This window comes from Nicotiana sylvestris, chromosome 8 (genome assembly GCF_000393655.2).
Source record: "Nicotiana sylvestris chromosome 8, ASM39365v2, whole genome shotgun sequence".
Taxonomy (NCBI): Eukaryota; Viridiplantae; Streptophyta; class Magnoliopsida; order Solanales; family Solanaceae; genus Nicotiana; species Nicotiana sylvestris.
Window position 1 is genome coordinate 19,464,418 of NC_091064.1, and position 24,939 is coordinate 19,489,356.

The 24,939-nt window shown below is 35.9% G+C and overlaps 1 protein-coding gene across 1 annotated transcript; it reads left to right on the forward strand.

The window, feature by feature from the left end:
- The first annotated feature begins 13,350 nt into the window (after positions 1-13,350).
- On the forward strand, positions 13,351-17,063 carry LOC104230943 (G-type lectin S-receptor-like serine/threonine-protein kinase B120). Its single transcript, XM_009783859.2, has 8 exons — positions 13,351-13,975; positions 14,457-15,187; positions 15,296-15,406; positions 15,486-15,700; positions 15,798-16,008; positions 16,086-16,323; positions 16,428-16,575; positions 16,736-17,063. The coding sequence occupies exons 1-8, from the start codon at positions 13,437-13,439 to the stop codon at positions 17,039-17,041; spliced, it is 2,499 nt and encodes an 832-aa protein (XP_009782161.1). The 5' UTR covers positions 13,351-13,436; the 3' UTR covers positions 17,042-17,063.
- Positions 17,064-24,939: the final 7,876 nt, after the last annotated feature.

Sequence of the window (24,939 nt, forward strand, 5' to 3'; positions counted from 1 at the left end):
TTAATAAAATATTTCAATGAAGCGATATCGCGTGACATCGCTTCGTTAAAGATGCATCCGCCCATGTTTAAATGAGTGCGAACTAGCATAGGCAGAGTTGTGTAATAACTATAAAACTGTTACCTTTTTAAACCGATGTAAATTCGCGATGTATTTTGTCCATTTGTTCAAAACGATGCTTTGAGATGTGTGAACTACAATCATGGATAAATTATATGGGGAAATCGTTCCTACCTTCGAACATGGTTCATAATTATGTACATTTAATGTTAGGGTTCTGAATCACTACACCATCAAACTTAAGTGGCCCCAAGAAAGGTCAAGAGGAATGTGGACCTCTCAATACAAGTGATATTTTTCATTTTAATTGGTCATTTTCATTTATTGTAACATGTAACTTGCCTAATTTTTCACATTAAAATTTTTACTTTTTAAGAGAAGTTACATATAGATATAATTGGCAGACCTGGACCTATAAAAATTTCTTTATACTATTATACTACATATAGGTTTTCAAAGTAAATATGCAGAACGCACTTGCTCAATCCTACATCTTCGGCCTTGGCAATTCTTATGGAAATCGGAAGTCAACTAAAGAACATGAAGTCAGAGTATTCTAATTTCTTTCGGTTTATGGTTCTTTTATTTATGTGAGGTACTCTCAGAAAAAGTTGCGCGTCTAGAACGGCCTGTCTTGGATTACTTGACGTTGCGCGTCTAGAACGGCCTGTCTTTCAAGCTTATATTTCAGAACTAAGGATGATAAAACATTAAGTGAATTCTGGATTTTAAAAATTTAGAAGATATAAAATCTTTTTGATTAATCTTTCCAGTCCAAACTATTGGTATGTTGCTGATCCATAGAAATTACTGAAATCCTGTCTGGGAGTTATGCATAAGTAAACATGAACACATATATATCGAAGGAAAAATAAATCCAATTACTCGTATTTAAAATTTAAACTTGATGGGTTCAGCATTTTAGGTTCTTAACAATTATGGATTCAGAAATTAATCTATGATAAAATTAATTTATTCTGTCGCCTCTACTAATGGTCAGCTCAGGCAGCTCGAATAAGGCTTCCGGTCTGCTATGTGTTGGGGTAAAATGGTCCAAATATACTCTTAACATAACGTAATATTGTTCACTTTGAGTCAAGCCCGCACGGTTTTCCCAAAAGACCTCACACCATTAAGAGTATCTAACTCCTTATAAGTAGTTTCTTTTTCTTTTCTACTTTTTATGTGAGACTTTGTTCACACGCACCCAACAATCTCCCCTTGAAGCTTGTTCGGATGGTTGTTACCTATTGTATCGTATCGTATTGTTACTTTAAATACAATATTTGTTTTGATTGTTACTTAAATTTTATTGTATCGTATCGTTAAATCTGTCGTTACGTAACGATGAAATGTGCCACTTTATGTAACGACCGATTTGGTGTGGTCGTGTCATTTCCTTGTGTTTTTCTCTTAATCTCACCCTTCATTATTATTATATAATTTTATTTTATCATTTACCCTACCTTTTTATATATTGTATCATAATTTTTCTTTATAATATTGCAAGTTTATTCATCATATTACTGGTGCATGATATCATGAAACGACGACAAAACGACACAATCCATCCAAACATTGTATTTATCAAATAATACAGTACAGTACAATACAGTACGATACGATACATTATGAAACGATGCGCAACAACCATACAAACAAACTGTAAGTCCACATGACCCATCACTATTCCATGGGCTAATTTGGAGATTAACTGTGTGTCACCCACATGATCTTGAGTATTTAGAATCACCAAAGCGCAAAGGCTGTGTATGCGTCTTCAAAGCTACCAGTAAATGTCGTAAACCACGTAAACGGGCAAAGGCACTAAGTCGGACCCCCACGCGACACTCTGTTATCTCTATAGTCTCACCAAACCATTGGCTTGTTGGGAAAATTATCCCTACAGAAATAATATTCACGATATACAATTGTAATAAATATGGATTATTAAAATATAGTAACCAACGGTAATAATAAGAGAAACAAGGACACTAGATTTTTTATATGGAAAACCCTTCTGAATAAGGGAAAACCACGGCCCGAGAGGAGCAACTGATTTTACTATAGCAAGGATTTTACAGTTTGTCGTACCGAGTAAAATACTTCAAAATTACTCCACACTCAAGAGAAATAACCCTCTATTAATTTTTTCACCTCACTACAATATCGCCAAACTCTCTATATTTTTCCTCACAGAGTATTTTTCTTCTTACTCTGTGAACTCTCTCTTACTTTATCTGATTGGTGTGTTTACAAATGAAAGTAGAGGCACCTTTTTATAGTTGCAGAATGCCCATGATGATGCACGTAATAATATCAACATCCACTGCAAAAGTCAGTTTCTACATGTGCAATTAAAGAATAATTGCCAGCCCAAATCTTTTCTATTGTTGATTTGGTTGGCTTGAAATCTCAAAGCCAAAGGAAATTTCTCTTCTTTCACATGGCCCATGGGATAGACCCAACAAATCTCCCCCGCCACTCCCATGAACCTGAAGGAGGTAACTCCAGTTTTCATATAGAGTTCATGCCGACAAATTCTTTGCATCACTCGAACTTGTCTCTTGGTATTGTCTTGGTCAACATATCAGCATGATTTTCACTCTTGTGAATCTTTTTGACATGTAAAGATTCGCTCTCCACCTGCTCACGAATCCAATGATATCTCACATCGATATGCTTTGTTCTTGCATGGTACATGGAGTTCTTGCTCAAGTCTATTGCACTTTGACTGTCACAATAAATGACATACTCCCTTTGATGCAATTCCAGCTCTTGAAGAAACCGCTTGAGCCATACCATCTCTTTGCCAGCTCTTGTAGCGACAATGTACTCTACTTCAGCTGTTGAAAGTGCAATGCACTTCTAAAATTTAGACTTCCATGATATAGCTCCCTCTGGAAAAGTAAATAGATATCCAGTAGTGAATTTTCTATTATCAGTATCAGCGGCAATATGAACATCGGTATAGCCCTTCTAGACCGGATTTGATCTTCCAAAACACAAACATTCATCTGAGGTTCCTTTTAGATACCGAAGTATCCACTTCACAGCTTCCCAATGTTCTTTTTCGAGATTATCAAGAAACCTGCTAACAACACCGAGAACATGAGCAATATCAGGTCTACTACATACCATTGCATATATTAAGCTCCCGACGGCAGAGGAATTTTATCCATGCTTTCTTTATCTTCCTTCGTTGTAGGACATATTTTCTTGCTCAACTTCATATGACCAGCAAGAGGCGTATTAACTGGTTTAGCACTCATCATGTTGAAGTGTTTAAGCACATGTTCAATGTACTTCGTTTGTGACAGCAACAACTTTCGATTTGTCCTATCTCAGACAATCTCCATTCCTAGAATTTGTTGTGTTGGACCTAAGTCTTTTGATGTCAAATAACTTGGACAAATATTCCTTCAACTTGGCAATCAACTTCTTGTCTTGTTGTCTTACAATCAGCATGTCATCAATATATAACAACAAGATGATAAAGTTATTGTTAGAAAATTTCATAAAGTATACACATGCATCTAAAAAAGTCTTTGTGTATGTTTGAATTCTCATGAATGAGTCAAACTTCTTGTACCACTGCCTTGGCGCTTTTCTCAGCCCATAAAGACTCTTTTTCAACTTGCACGCCATATGTTTCTTCGCTTTTACTTCAAAACCTTCTAGCTGCTCCATATAGATCTCTTCTGCCAAATCTCCATGCAGAAATGTAGTTTTCACGTCCAACTGCTCCACTTCAAGATCTAAACTATATGCGAGGCTCAAGATTCTTCGAATAGAAGTCATTTTGATGACAAGTGAGAAAATTTCATTAAAATCAATACCTTTCTTCTGTTCGAAACCCTTTACCACCAATCGAGATTTGTATCTGGCCAGCTTGCTGTTTCCATCTTTCTTAAGCTTAAAGACCCACTTGCACGTGAGCAGTCTTTTGCCTTTTGGAAGTTCAACAAGTTCGTACGTATCATTCTTCTGTAGTGATTTCATCTCTTCTTGCATGGCTTCCATCCACTAGATTTGTTCCGAATGAGATATAACCTCCTTGAAATTATGTGGCTCCCCCTCATCAGTGAAGAGGATATACTCCGAAGAAGGATACCTTGTGGACTCTACCTTCTCTCTTTCAGATCTTCTCAAAGGTTGTTTTCCTTCTTCTTGTTGTTATTGCTCTCCTTCTTTCTCTTATGGACTAGGGTGCTCCCCCTGCTCAACAACCTCTTCATCTACACCTTCCATGTGCCATTCTTCACATGTGGAAGGATTACGTACAGGTACAGTAGGAGTAGTAACAAAGTTAGTAACTGTACCATTATCATTTTTGGTCTTTGTTGATTGATCACTATCAGTCCCGATCACATCTTCTCTGAAGATCACATCTCTGCTTCTGATGATCTTTTTCCTTTCTAGGTCCCACAATCTGTAACTGAACTCTTCATCTCCATAACCGATGAAGATGCAGGGAATAACTTTGTCATCCATCTTCATCCTCTGCTCCTTCGGCATATGTGCAAAAGCTTTACATCCAAACACTTTCAAATGGGAGCAGGACACCTCTTTATTGGTCCAGACTTTCTCTATAATGTCAAACTCCAACGGAACTGATGGACTACTGTTAATCAAGTAACAGGTTGTGCGAGCTGCTTCACCCCAAAATGACTTAGGTAGTTTTGCCATTTTGAGCATACTTCTCACTTTTTCGATAATGGTGCGATTCATCCTTTCAGCTACACCATTGTGTTGTGGGGTTCCAGAAACTGTCTTCTCATGTCTGATTCAACTCTTTTGAAGTATACTCTCCTCCATTGTCTGTCCTGATACCATTTAATTTTTGACCTGTCTCCCTTTCCACCAGAGCATGAAATTTCTGAAAACCTTAAAATACCTGGTCTTTGGTTCTCAAGAAATAAACCTACAATTTTCATGAGGCATCATCGATAAATGTGAGAAAATATTTGTTACCTCCCATTGATTCTACATTTATTGGACCACAGACATCAAAATTTACTAAATCAAGTATATTCGATTTTCTTCCATGAGTTGGTTGAAACAATAACATGTGTTGTTTTCCAAATAAACAATAATCACAAGAATTCACAGTTGTACCTTTTGCAAATGAGACGAGTGATTTTTTGGATAGGATCTGCAGTCCCTTCTCACTCATATGGCCCAATATCCGGTGCCAAAAATCTGCAAGCGTATCATTTATAGCGGCATGTAATCCATCTTCACATATCTTAGCGGTTGTCTTGTAAAATATGTAGGGAGCAACTCCTTAAGCAATCACCAATGATCTTTTGGTGAGTCTCCACTTCCTATTGGCGAAGTGATTCTCGTACCCGTCTCGATCTAGAGCAATCCCTGGAATCAAATTCATTCGTAGATCTAGTATGTGTCGCACATCTTTTGAAAATAATATGCATTCGACATTTGTCTTGATACAAATGTCGCCAATCTCCACAATCTTTGAGTGAATGGTATTTTCCATCTTGACTATTCCAAAGTCTCCTGCTTTATACCTACAGAAGAACTCTCTTACCGGTGTGCCATGGTAGGATGCTGCTGTGTCAACCACCCATTCTGACTCTTGGCTTGCTAAGTGCATGCATTCCTCCTCCTCGTGAACGAAGAGAACCACCGAATCATCATTGTGCACTACAGTAGTTGTGTTGTCATCATTCTTTTGGTCACTGCTCTCACCTCGACCTTTCTTTGGGCAATCTCTTTTGAAATTGGCTGCAACTATAGCAATTTCTACCCTTTGACCGGTTTCTGGACTTTCCACGAGCTTTGGATTTATCACGGCTACTCGATGTTCTATAAAAACTTCTTCCTCTGTTTCCATGATAAGAGCCTGCCCCTGATTTTCGGGCTTCTTCCTCATCTTATTATAGAGTAGGATGGCTGATGTGACCTCTTTTAACTCGAATGTAGCTCTACGCCTCTACCATGCAGGATGGTTGTTGCCAAATTATCATAGGAAGATGGCAACGAGTTTAGAAGCATGATAGCCTTATCTACTTCAGTGATTGTTTCTCCAAGGTTTGCCAGCTGCGTGATTAAGCCATTCAACATATTTAAATGGGATAAGAAATTCGTACCTTCACTCATATGGATGGCATAAAGCTGCTTTCTCAAAAACAACCTGTTTGTTAAGGATTTGGACATGTATAGACTTTATAGTCTTTTCCAAATACTACATGCACTGTTTTCATCCCCGACATTATTGAATACTTCGTCGGACAAGTGCACTCTGATTGCACTAGCCGCCTTCTTATACATGTCTGCCCATTTCTCGGCTTTCATGGTTTCCGGCTTTGTCTCTTGTTCATCTAGTACAATGTATAACCCTTGTTGGATGAGCAGGTCCTTCATCCTTCTTTACCATATAGAGAAACCGTCATTACCGTTGAATCTTGTTACTTCATACTTTACTCCTGACATTTTTTTTGTCATAGAGTAAAATTGACTGTAAATAATATTTCTATGAATGAGCAGAACCTGTGCTCTGATGCCAGTTGTTAGGAAAATTACTCCTACAAAAGTAATATTCACAGTATACGATTGTAATAAATGCGGATTACTAAAATACAATAACGAGCGGTAATAATAAGGGAAATAAAGACACCAGATTTTTTACGTGAAAACCCCTTCTAAATAAGTGAAAAATCACGGCCCGATAGAAGCAACTGATTTCACTATAGCAAGGATTTTACACTTTGTGGTACCGAGTAAAGTACTCCAAAATCACTACACACTAAAACGAAATAACCCACTATTAATTTTTTCACTTCACTACAATACCACTCAAACTCTCAATATTTTTCCTCACAAAATATTTTTCTTCTTACTCTGCGAACTCTCTCTTACTTTATCTGATTGGTGTGTTTACAAATGAAAGCAGAGGCACCTTTTTATAGTTGCAGAATGCCCATGATGATGTACGTAATGACATCAACATCTATTGCAATAGTCAATTTCTACATATGAAATCAAAGAACAATTGCCTGCCCAAATTTTTTCTACTGTTGATTTGGTTGGCTTGAAACCTCAAAGTCAAAGGAAATTTCTCTTCTTTCACATGGCCCATGGGATGGACCCAACATGGCTCTGATACCAGTTGTTATGGCGAGGAAGAGACAAACCCGAAAATAGAGAAGATAAAAACACCAAATTTTAATGTGGTTTTTACTTTCAATCGAAGAGTTTTCCACGTTAAAATTTAGTGTTCTTTATCTTCTTTATTTTCGGGTTTACCTCTTCTTCGACACAACACTATGCACTGTGAATTAGAGCATAGGCCTATAACTAATGTATTCACAAATATTGGAATGCATAAATTTGTGTCTTTATTTTACATAAGATGGTAATCAAAGTGCAGAGCTTGTGTCATTCAGTCGTAGTGCCAAGACTTACAGACTTTTTATGACTAGATGAATCCATTATTCAGACTTTGGACTTGCGAGAAAGTTTCCAAGTGAAACAAGGTCTAGCAAATACAGAGAGGATTGATGGAACATCTTACAAATGATGAATGGTTATACAATAATGGTCCTAAATGAACTAATTGTTCTACACTTTTTAAATACTTTCCATAGTTTGTTACACGGATTATAAGTGAGAACATAGTTTCCATCTGGTTGTGCAACCTTGATTTGTTGCTTTATCTTCTTCTTTTTTTCTTAACCAATAGTTTGTATTAGGGGTGTTCAAACCGAACCGAAAAACCGCACCAAACCGATTAAAAAACCCAATTAGATTTGGTTTGACTTGGTTTGGTATTGAGTAAAAAAATTCGAACCAAGCCGACATATAAATATATAAATTTTATTTATATTTTTAAGACTTTATAGTGAATTTTCTTTAGAAAATGTAGAAATATTTGGGATCCTCTCATGTATTAACCTTGAAAGCGTAAATTAACGAAAAATTATTGTTAGACGACTAAGAAAATAACTATCATGTGTTACTAAAAAAATTCTCCCATTAGAATATTTTAATAGATCATATGTTTGTCAATTTTTTTCCATATTTACTAAACATATATTCACTTATCAAAACTTTATCTATAATTTTAACAAAGTAAGATTGGCATAATATTCATGTAACAGAAAAACCCGAAAAACCCGACAAAACCAAACCAATCCAAACCGATATAGTTGGATTGATTTGGTTTTAATAAAAACCGAATCAACCCGGTCCATGTACACCCCTAGTTTGTATATAGTTTGATGAGGTAATATGAAAGTTATAGCAAAATGTTCATGACAAAATAAATGTAGTACATAATCGAGGATAAGCATTAATGCTATGCTTCTTCACTAAATCTCACTCAGGCCTAGTGTAGGAAATAGTGGAATACTTTGTTCATATCTGAGCAAAAATGATTGGATACCATACTCTTCACTCTGGCTAAACCTCGCAAAGTTGGCATTGAAATAGTTTTTACCCCAGATTTTTAACCTTTGACTAGCTATAGTCCTCTTGGTTGTTCCCAAAATCAAGATCCCTATAATTGAGACAGGTAGTTGTTGGTGATTTTGCAACATTCTTGGATTTCTCTTTTGGTATTTTTTTTTTAGGGGGGGGGGGGGGGGGGGTGCACGATAGCAGATTTTGGGGCCTCATTTCAGGTATAGCCGAAGTGTATAAATTTTTTTTCAACTTTATAACATAAATTCAAACGTTGCAACAAAAGTTAGACATTTTTTAATCTAAAATTCAAACTATGCGACTAAAGTTTGGATTGAAAGTTTCACACTTCATACATGTATGTTTGATGTTTGAATTACCAATCTGAAGTTTCAAACATATATATTCCAAACTGAGAGTAGTTTATTTGGAGTTTGAAATACCATTTTTTGTCACTGCCAAGGTTTCAAAGTTTTTCCAATAACATCCATTTGGTTTAAACTCGCCTTTTAAATTCTGACATTTAAACTTGCAACAATGGTAATTTTCAAATGGTACTTTAAGTTTCTTTATAAGTTTGTCTATAGTGACTATAATTAAATATTTTGTAAAAACTGAATATAGCTAAATAGTATGGTGGAAAGTGGCCACCCAATAAAACATTTACATTTCTCTTCCTATTCTCATAACATTTCAGATATTTAGTGGCAGGATCTTTGAAAATTTCGAGTCGGCCCAAGTATCACGTGTGTAGGGGGTGATATGCCCAATAGGACATTTCGGTCTTCCTATTGATTTTTTATTCCATTTGTCCCATGGGCAAAACGTCAAATTTAACAAGTGGTCATATTTATTAACCTTAAATAATGAGTTATATAATTACTTTCTTGTCCAGTGATAAAAATAGCAAATGCTAATCAGTTTTCGGACATCATTTAAAAATAGCTAGCGTTTACAAAATTATTGAAAATATAATCACTATTTTGTTGCAACAGGGACAGGTCCAGTATAATATACTGGAGATCGTTGCACTTGTGTATAAACTTCCAACATATTATGCTGGAACTCTAACACGCGAAAAGTTCCAGCATAAAATATTGGAGATTGGAGCACCTGTGTATGAACTTCCAGCATATTATGCTGGACCGGTATATTATACTGGAATTCCAGTATATTATGCTGGAGTTCCAGTATACTTATGCTGGAACTCCATTATAATATGTTGGAGTTCCAGTATATTATGATGGAGTATTTTTCAGATTTTGAACAGTGTTTTCGTTCAAATTTATCATTACATGAAAAGTGGCTAAATTTCGATTACTTTTGAAACTGTGGCTATTTTTGAATGACCACTTGTAAATCTGGCTATTTTTGAATTCTCCCTATCAAGTGTTACTGAAATGCATCAATCTCTTTGTTTTTTCATATTCATATGTCAAGATCCATTATATTCTTATATCTTTTTCGAATCTGAAGTGGTTATTATTATTTAAATATCACATTGATTTTTATATTTAATTATTACATTCGGTTAACCTTGAAAGTGTACATTAATTAAAAATTGCTGTCAGACGACTAAAAAAATTACTATCATGTGTTACTAATAAATTATCCCATAAGAATGTTTAATAGATAATATGTTTGTCAAATTTTTAAATTTTTACTAAACATATACTCCCTCCGTTTCAATTTATGTGAACTCATTTGACCGGGCACGGAGTTTAAGAAAAGAAAGAAGACTTTTGAACTTGTGGTTTAAAATGAGGCACATATATTTTGTGTGGCTATAAATCATTGCATAAAGGTAAATTGTTTCCAAATAAGGAAAGGGGTCGTTCTTTTTGGCACGGACCAAAAATGAAATAGGTTCACATAAATTGAAACGGAGGGAGTATTTACTTATCAAAAATTTAACAAAGTAAAATTGAAATAATATTTTAAGTAACAAAAAAATTCGAAAAATCTGTCAAAATCGAACCAATCCAAACCAATATAGTTGATTTGATTTGGTTTTGATAAAACTCGAACCAACTCGATCCATATACACCCCTGGCTTGTAATGTATAGGTCCCGGGACCCAAAACTTCAATCAGCTACGCATGAAATAAACTAGGGTCAAAAATCAAGACCATCCATTTTCTAAGGCCGATTGGTGTAGTGTAGAGGTCCCGACACTCAAAACCGCAATCAGCCCTTACCTAAAAATAAAATTAAAAAAAAAAGTCAGCCCCTACCTTAGAAGGCAATTGACATTGAACAGCACGTGTTGCTTCACTGTTTTGTCACCATAATCACAATCACTGTACCAATATATTCACACGTTTCTCACAACTCATGAGCCGCGAAATATTTCCCAAATTATCCAATAAAACCTGAATTAATTAACAATTTCAAAGTTTTAGACATAGCAAGATTAAGGCAATTACATATATAGATTCATCTCTCATATTCATGTACAATTGTTTGTGTGATAAAATATGCAATAGTAATACATGTGTTGGCAATTCATGGATAAAAAAAATTTAAAAAGATAGTCCGATACACAGAGTATTCCGCGTTTACGCAGGGTCCGAGGAAGGGCGATAACCTACTCTAATTCAAGCATCTTTGACTAATTCTACGGATAAATATTTCTACATAGATATTTACGGTATAACATTTATATATTACTATTATTTTTCACATCAACGATTCATGCATTATAATGTCTATCAACCAAACAACTCATGAGTGTATTTTCAGTTAAAGTCTTTTCGTTTTGGTTCTTAATACCATACTGATTTTAATACAATCACTTACAGATCATACTTTGAGATGTGGAAAACTTCAGTACGAATACAACTGCTTACAGATCATACTTTTAAGATGCTGAACACTTAGAGTAGCATAAAAGATTAATGTAAACACAAAATAACGTAAAGATAGAAGTTCGTATATAATAACACCTTCGACCAAACATTAAAGGAGGATCCAAAATTTGAAATTTACGAATTTCTATAGCAATTTCAAAGTATATAGTATAATAATAATAGTTGAATTTACTTTCTTAAATGTATATATATAATTCAGATAAAAGTTATCGGATTCACATAAACACATAACTGATATTGTTGACCTGCCCCTGTTGATAGGGGGCGAACGCACGTTCAACAAAGCGGTGTCATGCGATATCGCTTCGTCGAATTTTTTATTAAATATATGTATTAATACTGTTAGGAAACGGATAAGTAAAACAAAAAGATGACACCACTTAACTTAGCGCCTCTGTGGTTAAAAATTATAATTAAGTAGTATTGAACTCAAGACTTTTTCTAACTTAAGACTCCACAAACCAATGTACTACAACTATTTCTTTTTTAAAAATATAATAATTACAGTTATTTATACCCGTTCATTTATAAATTTCGACATCATTTACAAAAATTCCTTCGTGCGCTCCAGTATGCCAATCAAATTCGAGTGAATAAAATGAAGGACAAAAAATGTCATTTTCAGAGTATATTTCTGCAATAATTACAGCAAGTCATATTTTGGTCAATGTGAACTCTAGTGTTTGTTGCGCCAAATGTGTAGAAGGAAAAAAAAAGAAAAGAATAGTGATTACCAGTACTATTATAAGTATTATTTTGCACGAATAATTATGAGGAAAAAAAGAAAGAACGATTAAGACTCAAGTTAACGGCGTTTCCACTGATTGTAAAATCGAGTTAGAGAATTCTGCAGTTAATAAGTAGCAAAATTACAAGCAACATCAATATAGTACACTCTTTCACATAATCTAATTATCTGAATTTGTTATTCTATAACCAGAGTAAATCATGATATAATTAAAGGGATAGTCAAATCTATGCGTATTATGTAAATTAATTGTCCATATTTTATTAATCTATGTGTTAATACTTTGAGAAATAAAAATAGATGATATATACTATATGGAAAACATATACATGGACCAAAATGTGTTAATAAATCGTGATTAAATAATTTAAGACATAAATACATATTAATTAATAATGGAGAATTTCGAGTAAATAGATACAAAGTTTTATTTCTAAGCAACTGCACTTTTTTATTTAAAGGAGAAAGACGGAAGGAGAAAAAAGCAAGTAGGTGACTTGTATTTTTCATTTATGTGAAACATATTTTCATTTCGGCGATACGTTTTTCTGCTTGCACGTTGTCAAAATACAGAACATCTCTGTCCCTCTTTTCGTTTGACGTGACTCATGTTTTTATTAAGAAACAACTTATCTTCTACATTGATAACATAAAAATAATTATATTATCAAAATTCCTAAAAGATAATTACAAACAGTTTTCATAAGATGAAATTGTAACTTAAAAAATAAGATAAATAAAATATTAACAAATCAAGTATAAAAGCAGTCTGATGCATTAAGCTCCCGCTATGTACGGGGTCCGGGAAAGGGCCGACCACAAAGATTTATTTTACGCAGTCTTAACAAATCAAGTATGATTAAAAAAATTATTTATTTTGACTGTATTAATAAATTAAAAATTTAAGAAAATACTACCAAAAGGATGTGATTGACATCTCTTCGTCCCTAGCTAGAGGTTTCGAATTCTGAAACGAAAAGAGTGATTTTCTCTTTAATAGGTTATACTCAACGTGACTATGAATTAGTCGGACACTGTGAATCTGAACTAGTTGGACCAATGCATATATATTCAGTACCATATGTTTAATACCTAAAAAAAACTTTTCAATTAAAATACAAAAGTGTAGTGGTGGGGGCAGAGGGAATTTGGTCAGCCAAGAATCTATAAAATCAAAGTTTTTCAAGTCAATCTATCTCGGCATCACATTAAATTGGTACTCAGCCAACCAGAAATAGCCATCAGAAATTTCTTCTTTCTCTAGTCATTATATACTTTGTGCTCGTTCTTCTTCTTCTTCTTCTTCGGATTGCTCGTTCAAATCCAATTCTTTTATGGCCAATGGTCTGATTAATTTCCATTGGTTTCTTGTTTTGTTCATTGTTTATTATTTCTCTTTACTATGTTCTGCATCCAATAAAATTAGACAAGGAGAGATTCTAAGAGATGGTGATAACATAATTTCTCCAAAAGGGAAATTTAACTTAGGATTCTTTAGTCCAAATGGTTCTAAACAAAGGTTTCTTGGTATATGGTACGCTGATGTTCCAGTTATATCAGTTGTTTGGGTTGCAAACAGAGACAAACCAGTTTCTGATCAAAATGGTGTATTTACAATTGAGAAAAATGGGAATTTGGTCGTTAAAGATGGACGTGGCGATTTACTATGGTCGACGAATGTTTCTGTTGTTGAGACTACAAATTCTACAGTGTCCCTTTTGGATACTGGCAATCTTGTTATTTTGAACGATAATAATAAGGACTTGTGGCAGAGTTTTCAGCATCCTACAGATACATTTTTGCCAGAAATGAGAGTTTATATGGATGGAGTTTTGAGGTCTTGGACAAGTGAAAGTGACCCTTCACCTGGAAGGTAATGTTGCGTTGTTGACGATCTCATCTAGAAGTTTAAACTGTTACAGATAACATACTTTCTATTTACTTAATTTATATCTTCAACATGTCACTTCACGTGCGAGCCTTATTCTCTTTTATGAGCCAAGAACTCTGTCTATCTGGTACCATGTTGCATTCAGTGGTGGAACTAGTTTTGATGAATGAAGTTCAATTGAATCTCATTCGTCCGAAAATATAGTGTGCAAATAGGGTAAAAATAAAAAATTTCTATACAAATATATTTTTTTGAATCCTCTTGATATAAGGAAAGATTTAACTGTAATGGCAAATGTGGCTCAAAAATTGCTTTAGGTCGTAGGTTCATACTCTTGCATACTTTTAGAATCCTTTACCAGGATTTCTGGCTCCGCCACTGGTTGCATTGTATGACCATATCATTTAAAAGCTCTAACTATTAGGGCGAGCACGCGTTTATTACGTAATTATATCTTCAACAGGTACTCCTTGGGTGTTGATCCTCGCGCATCACCACAGATTGTGATATGGGATGGATCAAATAGACGTTGGCGAAGTGGATATTGGGATGGACTCTCATTCACAGGTGTACCAGATATGAAGGCTTTGTATTTTAATGGTTTCAAGCTTTACAATGAGGGGAATAGGCTACACTTCACTTACACTGCGGCAAACACTTCTAATTTGGTGAGGTTTCATATTAGTCCTAGTGGATATGAGCTGCAGCAAATGTGGGATATAGATAAGAGGCAATGGAACATGATACAATCTCATCCATTGGGCGATTGCGACGTATATAACTCATGTGGGAATTTCGCAAAATGTGATATCTCAAAGTCACTAAGATGTACTTGTCTATATGGATTTGTTCCAAAAGATTGGGAGCAGTGGAATGCGAGGAACTGGTCAGGAGGGTGCGTTAGGAGGACGCAATTGGAATGTGGGAGAAATAGCAGTGTCTTGTGGAGTGATAGTGGAAATGGGGACGGATTCCTGGAGATCAAGGGAATCAAGTTGCCAGATTTCGCGGATACAGCAGCTGCAGAAAACATCGACGAGTGTAAAAGCAAGTGCCTGGAAAATTGTTCATGTACTGCTTATGCTTTTGTTACTGGAATTTACTGCATGATTTGGAGTGGAGATTTAGTTGATCTACAGCAGTTCAACGAAGGCGGGAACACTCTCTATGTTCGCCTCGCTCATTCTGAATTTGGTGAGCATTACAATCTGCTGAAATAGTAAAATGTTTACTAATTCATTTGGTATTTATACAATCATTACTGATTTTTGGATGTTCCTATTTCAAACTTTCTTTAAACAGGTAAAAAGAGCAGGACAATCAAACTTGTGCTAATATCCATACTGGTAGCTGTAGCTTTTGTTATTTGTATAGCGATTTGGCTACTATGCAAGTACAAAGCCAAAAGACGAGGTAAAATTTCAAAAATAGCTGGTGTTTTCAACTAGGCACATAACATAGTGTATTTATATCTTCAATTCCCCATTTTAAGGGTCTATCAGGATCAATGAAATGCCCATACGCGATCCAATTAGGAGCGGAGAACTCCCTATAGACTTATCAGGACCAGGAGACCTGAGTGTTGAAGGGCATCAAGGAAGTGGTTCAGAACTAAAATTCTTCAGTTTCAGCAGTATAGTAGCAGCTACGCGCAACTTTTCTAATGAAAACAAGCTCGGACAAGGGGGATTTGGCCCCGTCTACAAGGTTGATTTCTATCTTATTTTGATAAGTGTATTTTTTTTCTAGGGAAATACGGCCTTATTTTCTTAGAATAACGTCGATGTTAATTATTTTATCTTAGGGAAAGCTACAAAGTGGCGAAGAAATTGCAGTGAAGAGGCTTTCCAGAAAGTCAGGACAAGGTGTGGAGGAATTCAAGAATGAGATTATGCTAATTGCAAAGTTACAACATAGAAATCTTGTTAGACTTTTGGGCTGCTGCATTGAGGGAGAAGAAAAGATTCTGCTATATGAGTACATGCCCAACAGAAGTTTAGATTCATTTCTATTTGGTTAGTTCTGGAATGTTAAATTTTGTTATATAGTTTTCCCTTGGATGAATATGTATCACTTACAATTATTTTGGTAGATCCTGCTAAGCAAGCCCAATTAAACTGGAGGAAGCGCTTCAACATTATTGAAGGGATTGCACGGGGACTACTATATCTCCATAGAGATTCGCGACTCAGAATAATCCATAGGGATTTAAAGGCTAGTAACATTTTGCTGGATGAAGAGATGAACCCGAAAATTTCAGACTTTGGTATGGCCAGGATATTCGGAGGAAACCAGAATGAAGCCAATACAAACAGGGTAGTCGGCACATAGTGAGTATCAATTGGTGTTATACCTTTAAGAGATGGTACAAATTGTCCATTAACTTGATCAAAGAGCTAACTCCATCTCATATGCTTTTTTACTTAAAAATCAGCGGATATATGGCTCCTGAATATGCAATGGAAGGCTTGTTCTCTGGAAAATCAGATGTTTACAGCTTTGGCGTATTATTGCTGGAGATCATCTGTGGCTGGAGGAACACAAGCTTTCGTGCAGATCAGCACTCAAGCATTATTGGTTATGTACGTCTATTCAATTTTCTCATGAACTACTTTTTAATATTTACTGTGAAGCTAAAGGCTTTAAGTCTTGTAAGAATAGTACGGTTATAAACTATGAGCACGCAAATGATGGTTTTCCCTTTATTACTTTTTTTCCTTTTTTCGTATGGAAATATTTCAGGCATGGGAGAAGTGGGACGAAGGTAGACCGATGGATCTAGTGGATCGTTCTATTTGGGACGAGTGTCAACATAATGAAGTATTGAGATGCATACACTTAGCACTACTTTGTGTGCAAGACATGGCAGTTCACAGACCGAATATGTCTTCTGTCGTGTTAATGTTGGAGACAGACAATATAAGGTTGCCCTTGCCTAGGCAACCTACTTATACCTCAATGAGAAAATATGAAGATGCAGATATATGGAATGAGAAACAGGATTTTTCCTCAAACGATGTCACAATTAGTGTTATAGTCGGTAGATGACATCTGCTATTTTGCAGAAATATGGGATCAAATTATATACTTATTGTAACATTCTTTCCAGAAGTTGAGTTTGACTATTATAAAGTCATCGCATTTACCATACTTTGTAAGCAAATCAGTGTTCTCATCATGTGTTGAAAGTCAGTAAAGCGAAATAACAACAACACAATAAAACAGTAAATATTGTTAGTCAAAAATAGAAACAGAAAATAAATCTGAGCCTACAATTTGCTTGTATGTATTTAATGTCAAACCAGTAAAACAAGGTCAGAAATTGAGGTTCATCAATGGAGGTTGGAGGTTTTCTAGAGAGTTCTTCATCGCAGAAACACAAGGGAGAGATATGATGAAAATAACCGGCCAACCTTTAACAGTTGTGGCCTCCTTGTATGTATAATCTGTCCATTACAATGTAAAGAATGACTAACTACTAAAATAACCACTATGCTATGTTGACAAAGAATAAAGGCTAACTAGTACAAAAGACTACAAAAGGCTAAGCATAAAATAAATATCTGGGCCAACTTAAGTATTCTACTTTGGGCCTGAGTAGTGCAAGCTGGAGGCCCAACACCCCCTTCAAGTTGGAGGGGGAAACAACCTTCAACTTGCCAAGAAAGGAGTGATGGAGGACACCAGTTAGAGGCTTGGTGAGGATATCTGCCAGCTGCTCAGAGGTAGGAACATGTGACAGCTGGATGAACCCTTCAGTCAACTTACTCTGGATGAAGTGACAGTCCACTTCAATATGTTTAGTGCGCTCGTGGAAGACAAGATTTTTGGCAATGTGAATGGCTGCCATATTGTCACAAAAAACAGAAATAGGGAGGGAAACATCAATAGTAAGATCATGCAACAACCTGGACAGCCAACCAATTCAGCAACAAGTCTTACTAACAACCCTATACTCAGCTTCAACAGAAGAAAGAGAAATCACAGGTTGTTTCTTCGATTTCCATCCAACAAGACTATCACCCAGGAAAATACAAAAACCAAAAACAGATTTGCGAGTGTCAGGGCAAGCAGCCCAATCACTGTCAGAATAAGTCTTGATAGAGAAATTAGTAGAGTTAGAGTAAAAAGGGCTAAGGTCAGGAGTACCCTTAAGGTACCTTAGCAAACGAAGAGCAGCAATCATGTAAGGAACCCTGAGAGTCTGCATAAACTGGCTCAGATGTTGAACACTAAAGCAAATATCAGGTCGGGTGTGAGGCAAGAACAATAGCTTCCCCACAAGGCTTCTGTACTTCTCAGGACTAGGAAGGAGATCCCCAGCATCAGCCTTAAGCTTCTGATTCAAGTCCAATGGGTTAACAACAGAATGAACATACATGCAATCATACTCTTTGAGTAAATCAAAAGTGAACTTCCTCTGATTCAATGCAACTCCATCAGGTAAGGTATTGACCTCAATACCCCAAAAATAATGAAGAGAGCCCAAGTCTTTTATCTTAAACTCAGAATCTAGAAAGTGTTTCAAAGCTGAAATCTCACGTAAATCATCACCAGTAAGGATAATATCATCAACATAAACAGCTAGGATGACAAGATGACCTGGGGACCCTTTGATAAAAAGAGAGTAATCATTGAGTGAATGATGAAAACCTTTAGAATATAAAGCTTGAGACAATTTGGCATACCATTGCCTCGAAGCTTGTCTAAGACCATAAAGGGACTTTTTCAACTTGCAAGCCAAAGGAGCAGAAGAAGAAGGAGATGAAACAGAAAGGCCAGGAGGTAATTTCATATAGACCTCCTCGTCTAACTCACCATGAAGAAATGCATTATTAACATCAAGCTGAATGTCGCGCCCCTTTTTTCTCGAGCGAAATCGAGTTTATGATATTTGGGAGGACAACTCATTCCCTTTTGGGAATTGGGTTTGAATTTGAAGAGTCTCCACCTAATGATTATGGTGTATTAGGACACCAAGAGAGTTTGATTTGAGTAACCAGAGATTGGGTAAGGCCTTGAAATTATTCCAAGGGAAAGGTGTTAGGCACCCTTCAGGATCCACTAGTGTGGTTCCCGACCAGACTATTGGTGTGAACTTAGGTGCAAATAACACGTAAACAAACAAAGCTTCAAATAAGAGGGGATTTTCACATAAGGATTTACAAACAAATAAAGTTGGAAAGAACTAAAAGAAAGCTGATTTTTCTTAAAAAAAGAGTTTGAAGTTCTTTAAAAGAGATAAGAAATAAAGGAAAGGGGGTCCTAGGTTTATTACTAATATGGATCACCCCACACAATGCCCGGTAATCACTCCTCAATGAGGGTTTACGCGTGGCATTATCACGTGGTCATCATATCCATATATACCCTTCCCACCCTGTTAAGGTATTAAAGCGTAGAATGGTCTTGTTTACTCATTGCATGCTATTACCCGCCCCAATCCTGTCAGTCCCGGATGCATTTAGGACTACTAATCCTAAAGGAGAGGGATATCGACTTATTTTTAGTTTCAAAGGCAAAATTCTAAGGCGACATGCAAGAACATATATAACAAATTGGGGGAAAGCACATAACAGGAAAAAGGGCTGAGATATACCTCCTTTAGTCAAAGAAGCACGTAATTTAGCATGTCTTGCACGTACTGTTTAGGGTCTGATTAAATACTGAATGTGAAAGAACTTAGAGGTTGGGGCAGACTGATTTATTACATATTTTAGATAAGAAGCCCGAATCAGGCCTGTCTGCTGGTTGTAGTTAATAGAACAAATTCAGTTTATAGTTATCACCCTAAGGCTTGCCTAAGTGTTAGGACAAAGATCCTATAGGCATGATTCAAAAGATAGTAAAGCTTGAAATGAATTATTTGAAACCCTATATGTGTACTCGTTAAACTGGCTAAGTGAGAGACTCAGATTATTAAAAGAAAGGCAGAATTCAAACAAATTGATTATAAGTTTTGCAACTGACAATATCTATTGTTACTGATTTTTATATCTAACATTAAGTAATGCGAATCAGATTTAATTAGAAACTCCTATTGGCATGCTTTCTAGGCATTACTGATTTTAAAACCTTGTAGACGTAGTATAAAAATGCAGAAAACTCATCTTAAACCTATGAACATGATATCTAGATGTTGAATCCTGTTTAAGACATGATACCTAAGTGCAATTGAATGTTTAAGTCCTATGAGCATGGTATCTAGATGCAGAAATTTGTTTAGGACCTATGAACACGATTTCTATATGAGAAAAATGGATATACAAGATTCAAAAAGACCTATAGGCATATTTTCTACATACATATGCAAAATTCAGATTAACTTATAGGCATGATTTCTAGACGAGAGTAGCAGACTTATGATTATGATTTCTATATGAAAATGGACATTCAGAATTCCCTATAGACATGCTTCTATATGCATTTGAATGTGCAGAATTCAAAAACCTATAGACGTGGTATCTATGCAGAATTCAGAATTTCTATAGACATGGTATCTACCCTTTTTTACATACATAATTACCCGCCGTTTTTCACTAATCAGCCCAAATGTTTATTACAAAATTATTTCAGCCCAGAATAAAGTAAACGAATACATTAGAAAATAAAAGTACAACTAAGGAGAGGCTGATTCAAACTTCATGTCTGAAATATGAGGTAAACCAACTCCAAGAGATTCATGATCCAAAGCCTTTCTCCTATTTGAGCGTGTCAGAGTTCCCTAAGAGTCTCAAATGAACTCCGTACAGTGCTCACACCCAAACGTATTACTAGATTAAGACAAGTGCAGTGTGGAAAGGCCAGCCCTCAAGTATCCAAGTTTAGAGGGAACTCAAGGTCCCAAAGCAAGGCTCACAAGAGTGGGGAGGGGGGGAGAACTTAAAGACTAAGAGAGAGTGCAAGTGCAGGAATAGAATTTGAGAGGGGGAAAGGGGAAGGGAAACAATTATAAATAAGTACACATAGGGGTTCAGGGGAATGGGAAGAGTGTAAAGAGGCAAGGGCAGGTTGTGGGCATACCCAACAATGGAGAATGCTAGCACACCCATAAGCCTGTTAGAACACACTATTTAGGGCCTAGGATCCCAAGGGATCAAATTTAATTCATAGACAATAATTTGCATATTGCCATGCCTTAAACCGTAGCTCAAACACATAGGGGGCAGGAGTTTGGGATTCATAACAGAAACATGCAGAAAGAAATCAGCATACTAATTTAAGTGTTGAACTATACAGAAACAGTAAGTAGACATGGATACAAAAGCGTAAATAAACACATTGTTATGGTGCTAAAGCTTAAATCAGGACATACCAGTTTCAAAGAAACAAATAGAGAAAAGTAGTAGGTCTTGTAAATAGGCCATAGTGCAGACAAGAAGGGAGAATATTATTGCGTAGAAGTGTGAGTTCAGAAAGACTATGACTGAGTGATTTTTTATGTCAATGAAAGAGTCGTGTATTTATAGTGTGAAAAACAGGCAGAAATAAGGTAAGAAAACAGTTAAGAAACTGAATATCAATTAAGAATCAATCACACAAGACTTGCTTTAATTAAGGAACTCAGATTCAAATGGAAAAACTATTTAAGGGAAGAAATCAAATAAATATCTTGTGCAAAGTATGCAATTAGGGGTAAATACATAAGAAGTTACTTAAGGGCAGAATTTTGAAATACACGGTTACATAAATAAGGTAAGAAAAATCAATTAGTAGCCAGTAAATCAAGGATCAAAGATTTTGTAATCAATGGTCCATGAATGAACCGAGTCAGAAAAGTTAAGGAAAGCCAAGTAACTTAAATCGAGTCATAGGGAAATCAGCAAATAAGGAAAGAAATCAATCAAACCTATACAGATAAAAGTCTGAAACTAATCAAGACTTGAAAGCCATTTTAGAGGGAAAGTCCAGCACATATAAAGAGCATACAAACATGTTAAGCTGAAAGGATGTCGTGTCATTGCAGAACCAGTAGATAATAGACTATAGGAGCATGGTTGTCACATAGGTTAGCAATGTAAAAGAGAAGTAGCATACAAAAATCCAGTGTAAAAGACCTTAGAAGAGTTTAGCAAAAGTCAGAATCATATAAAAAACAAGGACTTCAAAACTCAGTTTAGAGACTCGAAATAGGTCTGAAAGAGTTAGGGTTTCTTTTGAGATAAAACCAGTTCAAGCAAATCACATAGCCAATGGTTTCCAAACTTGGAAAACCCCCCAAAATTCTAGGGCTTCTACCATCAGTCGAGTGCGGAGATGAGAGGGCAAGTAATTAAGTCGAAACAGGTTCAGAGGTCTCAGAAAAGAACTGAAACCTTTAACATGTTCCTTCAGCAACAAAAACTCATGAGAAACATGGTAGGAGAGTAACATGAGAAACACAGTAAAAGTGCTCAAAGAAAACATAGTAGAAGAAACTAATACACAACATAGTAGAAGAAAACTAATCAGAACACAGTAGAGGAAACTTAATAAGAAACACACAAGACCATAGTAAAGAAAAATACAGTAGAAGAAACACACGAAAGAAAGAGAAAATCGGAGAAACATCTAAATAACTCAGAAAACCCTAGATCAAAAAAAAAAAGAAATGGCTTTGAAAGAATAGTTTTTTTTTCAAAAGAAAATCGTTTAAAAACTTAAGGGAAAGCATAGATCTGGAATAGATCTAAAGAGATTAGAAAAACCTCAAAAGCTAGGGCTTTCAGAGGAACCCAAACAATGAGAAAGGCTTGGATCTAAGCAAGAGGAGTCGAGGCTAGGCTCGAAATAGGCATGACTCGCCGGAGCAGGTCGTAGATGGCCGTGGAACTTGAATCAACAGAGGTTTAGACCCAACTCTTCGTGGTCGAGTCATGAAGCTCTAGTAACCAAATGCGAGGAGCCATATGTGGCTTGGTGGGTGGTGAAACCACCATGGATTCAGGTCAGAAGGTGGCCGGAAAAGATGAAGGAACTCATCAGAGAGGAGGTGAAAGGGGGAAGGTTCTAGAGAGAACCAGAGGTAGAGAGATATAGACGAGTGAGGAAATGAGGGGTATTGGGGGGGGGGGGTCGTTTAGAATTAAAAATGGTAAGAACGAGTGAGGGCCATTGATCTTTTAGATCAACGACCGGGATTTAATAAGGTTTTGGGTCGGGTAGGGGTAATTGGGGCCTGGGTCGGGTTTTAATTGAAATTGGGCTGGAAATTGGGGTCCAATTTGGGGTCAGATTTTAGGCTAAAATTGAAACGAATTGGGCTATTATTTAAATAGCCAATTTTTTCCTTTTAAAATTATAAGAAATAGTAAATTAATTTCTGGGAGTAAATTAAAGGTACTAAAATGATTAATAACATATAATGATGAAAAATAAAAATACCGAAGTCAATTTTATAAATATAAACACAATTAAATCTTGAAATAGGCTAATACTGCAAATATATGCAATTTTAGCTTAAAAATACTAAATAAATTTTGTAAAAATATGCAAAAATTATGTTAGCTACATTTTGGTATAAATATGAGAATCTGATAAGTAAATTACCAAAATGACAATTTTGAGAATAATTATTGGGCTTTTCTTGCTAAAATAAGGCAATAAATTGATTAAAACAAATCTTAAAAAATAAGAGAAAAATATTGAAATCTTGGGACATACTTATATATGCATATAAATGCTATTTTGAGAGTATTTTGCATATTGAAAATATACAGGGGAAAATTGGGTATCAACACTAAAATAAAGACCAATTCTTCTTAATAGGAGCAACAATCAAACACTTGACAGTAGACATCTTCACTACAGGAGAGAATGTCTCATTGATATCCACCCCCTCAACCTGAGTGTCCTCTCTAATAACAAGTCTAGCCTTGTATCTTTCTACTTCACCATTAGCTTTGTATTTAATTTTATAGACCCACTTGCAGCCAATAGGCTTCTTACCTAGGGGTAACTCAACTATATCCCAAGTGTTATTAGCTTCTAGGGATTCAAACTCTTTTCTCATAGTATCCTGCCAAGCTGGAATAGGGGCTTCCTGAGAATAAGTATATGGCTCAAATTCTACAAGTTGGACAGCAGAACAGGAAAGGGAATTAGGTAATTTATAAAGATAGTCCTTTAGATAAGAGAGATGAGTATGTGTTATGGTAGATTTTCTTAGTGGTGCAACAGATGTGGCAGGAGAAGAAGTAGATGGAATAGAGTCAAATAGAGCATCAGTAATGTGAGGAGAAGGTGAGACATCAGAAGGTGAAGGTGAAGGTGAAGCATTAGAAGGTGAATGGTGGTTGTCAGAAGCATTAGGAAATGATGGATCATCAGAAGGGAAAGGAACTGAAAGAGGACTAGAAGAAGTGGTAGCATTAGGAGGCATGAGAACTGATGATGAGGTGGTTGACAATTGGGACTTTGACACAACTGGAAGGGAAAAATCTAAGGAGAAAGGGAAGAGTTGTTCATGAAAAATGACATCTCTAGAGACAACATTGTTTTGACTGAAGGTTATACAACTTATAACCTTTCTTTGCAAAAGGGTAGCCAAGAAAGACACATGGAATAGCTCTTGGTTTCAGTTTGTCTCTCTGAGGAATGGGAACAATAGCAAAACATAGGCAACCAAAAGTTCTTAGGTGTGAATAGTTGGGTGTCTTGCCAAACAACAATTCATAAGGTGATTTATTTTGTAGTAGTCTAGAGGGGAGTCTATTAATGATATATGTGGCTGTGAGAAGGCAATCTCCCCAAAACCTGATTGGTACTTTGGATTGGAAAAGCAAAGCCCTGGAAGCTTCTAGGAGGGTTCTATGTTTCCTCTCCACTATACCATTTTGTTGAGGTGTGTGTGGATAACTAGTTTGATGAATGACTCTAATTCTAGAGCATTATCAGATCTTATGCTTTGGATGGTGACATGAAATTGAGTTTGAACCATCAACACAAAAGCCTTCAAGAGGGGAAAG